Consider the following 7,351-nt stretch of genomic DNA (forward strand, 5'->3'; position numbering starts at 1 on the left):
TTATTTTATCCTCTTACTGAACTGAAAGGAAAGGTGTACAAAACTGTGGTGAGACCAGCGATGTTGTTTGGTCTAGAGACAGTGTCACTGAGGAAAAGACAGGAGACAGAGCTGGAGGTAGCAGAGATGAAGATGCTGAGGTTCTCTCTGGGAGTGACCAGGATGGATAGGATCAGGAATGAGTCCATCAGAGGGACAGCACATGTTAGAGGTTCTGGAGATAAGACAGACAGGCCAGACTGAGATGGTTTGGACATGTCCAGAGGAGAGATAGAGAATATATTGGTAGAAGGATGCTGAGTTTCCAATGGTAGGTAGTTGATTTGAGAGGAGAGGATGCAGAGGACAGGGTTAGATGGAGGCAACTGATTCGCTGTGGTGACCCATGAAAGGAAAAAGCGAAAGGAAAAGAAGACTGAGCATTAAAAAAAGTATTTTATTTATTTATTTATTTATTTTTAATGTTAACATAACAAACTCTAACAAACATAACACACCTTCATCACATTTGTGAATGAAGGTAGTACATACAATGGTATAATGGTTGAGCAAAGACTTAGCCTCCTGACTAGCATCCCCATCAAGCTGCCTTTCAACATTGACAGTCCTTTGATGATTTTTGGGCCCCCTAGAGAAATGTCCATAGGGCTATTTGGTGGTAGTGAACATCCACGACGCATCTTCCGTTGGACAGTTATCAAATGCCAAGAAAATTATCCTGTGCTGCTTGCAGCATCATAAAAGTGTTCCTGAAATAAAACAGAAAGTACGTATCAATTTGTCTTCTAATAGCATCTGTCAGAGTATCTGTTGCTTGGTACTCCTGTAGTACTTCCTCACCACCAGACTTGCTTCTTAAGATAGCTTCAACTAACTGATAAGAAATGAAAAGAGAAAACAAGCAAACATACAGAGAATGTAAAAGCAGGCAGTATTAAACTTTTCAAGACTTGAGTAGAGAAGAGTCAAAATCAAAAACGATTCGAGCTTTGTTGCAACCTGTTTAGCAGATACTGAATCTCTTGCATTTTCATTCTTAGTTTCTTGCAGGGGACCTCATATTATAGTTGAGGAACTGGAGCTGAAGCATGGGTCAGACATCTCTTACCCCAGCTTCTGAAGTCTAAAGGAAATGGAGTCTGAAGGAAACGGAAAATATGTATTTTATTTGTTAGTGTGTATAGTACTTGATTAAACCTGCCTGTGTATCTCACCATCATCAAAGAAAACTGTCAACTCCAGGTTGCCTTGTCCAATGATGTCGCTGAATACTTCTTCATCAAGTTCTGTTCCTGTTGCATCCTTGTAACATACTTTAGCATCAGGTGGTAGACTAAATCTCTCAATAACTGGAGAAGAAAAAAAACTGAATGAGTTTTTGTAGTTACTGTTGCCTCTTGCCTCACAGCAAATAACTATTTGTTAAAAGTTATTTAGCTAAGATGTTAGCTAACTAACTACCATTAGCTGACATTAGCTAGTTAATTTACAATTTGCACCATTCAATCCAGGCAACAAACAAGCGCTCTGTATGCTATATATTTACCACAGTTGTTTAGTTTCACATTGCTCCGTTCACAACACCAATTCTAAACTTTTTCAGCAAATTTGACTTAATTCCACTTATCGTGAAGCACTGCAAACCAGGAGGAAATCTGTAGCCTGTCCCATTGCATCTCCAACCGAAAAGTAAAATGCAAGAGCGACTGGGCGGGGCTAAGTTCTTGAGTCAATTCTCTACAGCAGCAGTTCCCAAGCTTTTCAGTCCGCGCACTCACTTCTACCTCTCGACTTAGCTGACGCAGTTTGTCCATGTTCAGTTTGTCCAGACGTGTCATCTAAATTACACATCTGGAGAACCATCGACTACTGTGAAAGAGCAGTTGGCAGCCAGGAAAGTCTGGTGGGCAATCGGGAAAGACCGGTGGACAACGGGAGAGACGGTAACAGGAGAGGGCGGTTAGTCACCTTACACACTGGAAGCACTTCCAATCTGACTATGACAAGGCACAAAGAAAAACAACCCGAAGACCCTTTGAGAGGCGGGATGAAAGATGGGTGTTAGAATAATGTATATAAGTTATGTCATATTTACTCTTTTATATTCCTTTATTCTTTGTATTACACCTCATGACCATATAAATGTTTATGTCTGTGTGTAAGTGTTTTGCTATGTATTGAGTTATTTTTCAGGGAGACAACAGTAGCAATGGGATCACTGGAGTGATAGTAGAGGTCCCTTGAGCAGGGCATGACCTCTGAACTGCTAGTCAGGAATGTGCCTGGTTGTTTTCTTTTAAGGAGAGGATGTCGTAAAAAGAAGAATTATGAACTCTTTAATGGCATCATTCCACAGGTGTTGTTTTACTGTTGTTTCTCTGACCCCATCCCTTAGAAAAATAATGTAAACAGGGAACGCCCCAAGTGAATAAAGGAGAGGGTTCGGCAGAGACATTTTGAGAACAGGTTGGGGATCCGTAACTGACCACATCTCTGTCCGTTCTCCTCGCGAGTAAAAAATATAAACTGTTGTCTTCTCCTTTTTGTGAGTGTGTTTTAAATGTTCTAGGTTGTTTGAACCTGACAATGGGCCTACTCTGATGGATGAAATGGCAAAAAACGGAACAAACAAAGACAATGAGAAGGTTCTCGGAACGTGTAAATGCGGGTTTACAGAAGGTGACTTCATTCAAAGGGCTGCAGATCCATCAAGGGAAGATGAAGTGTGGGAGGACTCCTGCCCAGCATGATCGCACTGCTTCAGAAGGTCAGACGGAAGAGACCCAAAGCCAGGGGAAAAACCACAGTGCAGCAGGACTCAGCAATGCTGAGGTTGAATAGACTGTCAACTTCTCTCACACATTTATGCTTTGTAGTTTATTATATTATTTTAACATTCAAGTATTTAAACATTTAAACATTCCACCACGAATGATTGGTGGAATGTCAGTAGACTCTGCTTCACAGACGATTCTCTCTTTGCTCTGCAGGTGGATACTTGATTTATGACATGGGCATCTGTAACTTTAACTCGACTAAACCCAACGACATAGAGTACATCAACTCTTTCTATTTCAACAAAGTGAAGTTCCTAAGCTTCAGCAGCAATGTGGGTCACTTTGTTGGTTACACTAAGTTTGGTCAGTACCAAGCAGATTACTTCAACAACCATTCAGAAATACTGGAAGGTGCAAAACGACAAAAGGACAGTTTCTGTCAATACAACATCAACACCTACACCGATGCTACTCTGGGCAAATCAGGTGAGTTTCTGTGACACCATCAGATCAGTTATTAAGTGATCTTATGATCACTTCAATTATTTATTGAAGTAATTATTGGATTCAAGATCAGCCGAGGGATCAATCACAACAGTGACGTCACTGGAGAGACAGGGCTACTACAGTACTGTCCCTCAGAACAACGACCATGGACTCTGTTCTGTTGTTGTTTCCATGGTAACTTGTTGGACTCTCTTCGATGCAACTCTCAGGTCACAGTGTTTGTTTGTTTGAAATGTTTTTCTTCATGAAGCTGCATTTTGAAGCACCGAGTATTTAAATGTGGTTTCCTCTCTTCGTCTTCTGGAGCGCTTCATGCTTTTGTTTTGGAGAATTCCGCCCCCTAATGGCGGCACTGAAACCTGCAGCATTAATGATCACAGTCTTGGTCGTCCCAGTTCAGCCCTACGTGAGACTGCGGGCTGTGACGCTGCCCGACGGGCGACATCCCAACATGTTGGTCTGCAGCGTCTACAACTTCTACCCCTCCCAGATCAGCATCAACTGGTTCTGAGATGGACACAAAGTCACCGCCGATGTCACCGACGAGCTGCCAGACGCTGACTGGTACTACCAGATCCAGTCCCACCTGGAGTACACTCCGAGGTGAGTCCAGGTCCAGACACAGATCCTGGTCCGTCCCAGGTTCAGTCTCATTTTGTGTGGCAAGCCCTGTGATGTGTTTGTCAGGTCCGGAGAGACCATTTCCTGTGTGGTGGAGCACATCAGCCTGAAACAGCCTCTGGTCACCACCTGGGGTAAATACCTGTCTGTTTGCACAGCTGTCTACCTGTCTGTCTTGCCGTCAACCTGTGTCTACCTGTCTATCCTCAGACCCTTCCATGCCCAAGTCTGAGAGAAACAAGATCGTGGTCGGGGCTTCAGGACTGATCCTGGGTCTGATCTTGTCCCTGGCTGGATTCATCTACTACAAGAAGAAGGCTGGAGGTCAGGGCAGTGCACAGTCTCAAACTGCTTCAAACCAGTTCAGACCGCTCAAAACCAGTCCAGACCGGCTCAAACCAGTTTAGATCAGTTCAGACTGGCTCAAACCTGTTCAGACCATTTCTAACCAGTTCAGATCACTTCGAACCAGTTCAGACAGCTTCAAACTAGTCTAGACTGGTTCAAACCAGTTCAGACAGCTTCAAACCAGTTCAAACCCCTTCAAACCAGTTCAGACCAGCTCAAACCAGTCCAGACTGGCTCACACCAGTTCAGACAGCTTCAAACCAGGTCTGACCCCTTCAAACCAGTTCAAACTGGCTCAAACCAGTTGAGACCACTTCAAAGCAATTTAGACTGCTTCAAACCAGTTCAGACTGCGTTACACCAGTTCCGACCAGTTCAAACCAGTTTAGACCAGCTGAGACCACAGTCTATTGACCAAGTGGAAGCAGAGTTAGAACAGAGTAGACCTACACAGGACCAGAAGCCTAATGATCCAGCTTAACTCTGTCTGATGTCCTCGATCCAGGACGGATGCTGGTTCCCACCGACATCTCCTGAACCTGATCCTCATCCTGGAACCCTTCCTGTGACTGGACCTCCAATTGATCCTGGATGGGAGCTGATCCTGGACCCAGTCCTGATCCCAGTAGGCTGTCTCTGCTGCCCCCCGTGGAACACTGTGGACCTCTACTCTGATGCTGAAACCGACCAAAGCTGGTCCAGGACTAAGTTGGATCTTGCTGTTTGTGTTGGAGTTTGTCTGGCAGTCCTGGACCAGGTCTAGTCTGGGATCTGGTCTGGGATCTTCCCTGTCTGATGCTTCTTTTCTCTGAACTCCAGCCTGCCCTTACAACTAAAATGTGTTAATTAGTACTGGTCTAGTTTATTCTTTTTTATTTTTGCTCCACATGGTCAGCACCTCCCCAAACATTTGTTTGATCCACATGGCCCAACTTGTACACATGAATGCTGCTAGGCCAGCTATGCATCACAATTGTTTTCAGTTTGTGCCCATTTTTATTACCTTGTATTTATTTTTCACATGATTTATAAAAGACAAAGAAAGTGCCTGATTTAATCATTTATTTAAATTCAGGTCAAACAAATGCATGTAATACTTACGACCTGCTCTGGCATAAATCTTCTAAAAGATTCACACCTGGTTTCAGTGATACTTTTATAGGGAGCTGAAAGGGACCAGAGCATACCACTGTGATAGGGGTGGTAGATTTTTGTTAAAAAGTATATGGTTTTGTTACACATGGTGGGGTTGCTGAATTTAAGCAGACTGCTTACCACGAGTAGTGGAATTATGTGACATGTGGTTTTAAAATGTTTTTTTGTTCATTTTGTCACCAAAAGTATGGGCGAGTTTGGGTTATGTTCCTTTGATAGGGCAGTTGGTCATTACCAACAGTATGAAGGCCTTGGCCTAAAGCATTCTGGGGATTTTGTCTGAATCAGCTCAAGGTGGGGGATGTGCTGCTGACAGCATATGGTCTTTTTTGTTGAACTTGAGAGTAAAGAAATAAAAGGATCTTTTGGTCTCATTTCTGTATACCTGGCCTCATCAAACAAACCCATTTACATATGGTGTCAGAGGTGGGATGAGTGGCAATCAATGGTGGTAGAAACATAATGGCAACCAAAAAAACTACCAGATCCAGAGCACGCCAAATGACAAAAACCAGCCATCATTGACGGTGCATATAAAAGAGAAAGAGGAGGAGGCAGGAGCAACCTATGGCAGGGCGCCAGAGACGGTGGAAAGTCTGTGTAAGATCTCTCAAGCCTTCCTCCAGGATCAACGGCAGAGAGATGAACAGAGGGAGCGTGAGCATCAGACTCAGGAGGTCCGGATGCAAAACCTGCAGCACCAGTTAAGCCAGCTACAGCTAATGATCCAGCTAGTGGAGTGGAAGCCACTGGAAGTAAGGCAGCCTGATGATAGCATAATGTGCCCTCCTGTTGCCTTTGGGGAACGGCATCTTCCAGGATGGTTGGTTGAGCATTCCTGATGACAAGGGGAAGGTCAACTGTCTGTGATCTCCCTGTCAGGAAGTCCAGCAGCCAGTTGCATAGGGAGGTGTTGAGTCCAAGCTGGTCCAGTTTATGGATGAGCTGCTGGGGGTTGATTGTGTTGAATGGTGAGCTGAAGCGGATGAACAGCATTCTGGCGTGTGAGTCTTTGGTCTCAAGGTGGGTGAGGGTCGAGTGTAGGGCAGTGGAGTTGGCGTCATCGGTTGAGTGGTTTGACCGGTAAGCAAACTGAAGAGGGTCCATGGTTGAAGGAAGGGTAGACTTGATGTGGTGCATGACTCGAAGCACTTCGTGATATAGGAGTGAGTGCAACCGGGATGGTAGTTGTTGAAGCAGGATGGGGGCAACTTCTTTGGGACAGGGATGATGGTGGCGGCTTTGAGGCAGGTTTGGGACAACAGCTTGGCTCAGGGAGATGTTGAAGATGTCTGTGAAGACTCTTTGAGTTCGTCAGCACAGTCTCTCAGGATACGACCAGGAATCTTGTCAGGACTCAACTCAAGAAAGACGTTACACACATACAGTTGTTGACAAAAAACACTGTACAATATATACATTAGCTGAACCATGGAAATGTAGTTCATATAGCAAACATGTTTGAACATTTTATAGGGGCATATAGAGAGAGAGCATTACTGGCTCACTAGCCGAGGCTCGGTTGGCTGCTGCCTCACCATAGGTAACTTCTCAGTATTTCATGTGAAAATTCAGCAATTTTGACTAAAAGTAATCTAAAATTGGTGATGTTAAACGGGAAATAACTTTATAAAACACATCACCGGATAAATATAACCATTTAATTTCTTCCATTTTCCATTTTTTTCTTTCATAATGTCAGGTGAGGCCATAGATTCATCTAGTGGTGGGTGTTTAACCCAGTGTTTAACAACGGAGTAAATAAGTTAGCTGGTGATCTGTCTCCAGCCTTATCTGATGGATCAGTTGAATCTCGTCCGCTGGTGGACGACTCTCCATGTGTCTTCACAGATCCTCCTCTCTCCTTGATCCCAGGAGAAATCCACCACAGGCATTGGATTTACAACCCACCTCTGCAGGAGACGGAGCTGTGTTCTAACCCC

At 44.2% G+C, this 7,351-nt stretch overlaps 1 protein-coding gene across 1 annotated transcript; it reads left to right on the forward strand.

Annotated features, from left to right (window-relative positions):
- Nucleotides 1-2,663: 2,663 nt before the first annotated feature.
- On the forward strand, nt 2,664-6,111 carry LOC137602724 (HLA class II histocompatibility antigen, DRB1 beta chain-like). The gene is given in 6 exon segments (XM_068325694.1): nt 2,664-2,832; nt 2,991-3,263; nt 3,680-3,887; nt 3,972-4,039; nt 4,116-4,229; nt 4,759-6,111. Coding segments are annotated over 5 exon segments (675 nt in total). The 5' UTR covers nt 2,664-2,832; nt 2,991-3,010; the 3' UTR covers nt 4,791-6,111.
- Nucleotides 6,112-7,351: the final 1,240 nt, after the last annotated feature.

This window comes from Antennarius striatus, chromosome 2 (genome assembly GCF_040054535.1).
Source record: "Antennarius striatus isolate MH-2024 chromosome 2, ASM4005453v1, whole genome shotgun sequence".
Taxonomy (NCBI): Eukaryota; Metazoa; Chordata; class Actinopteri; order Lophiiformes; family Antennariidae; genus Antennarius; species Antennarius striatus.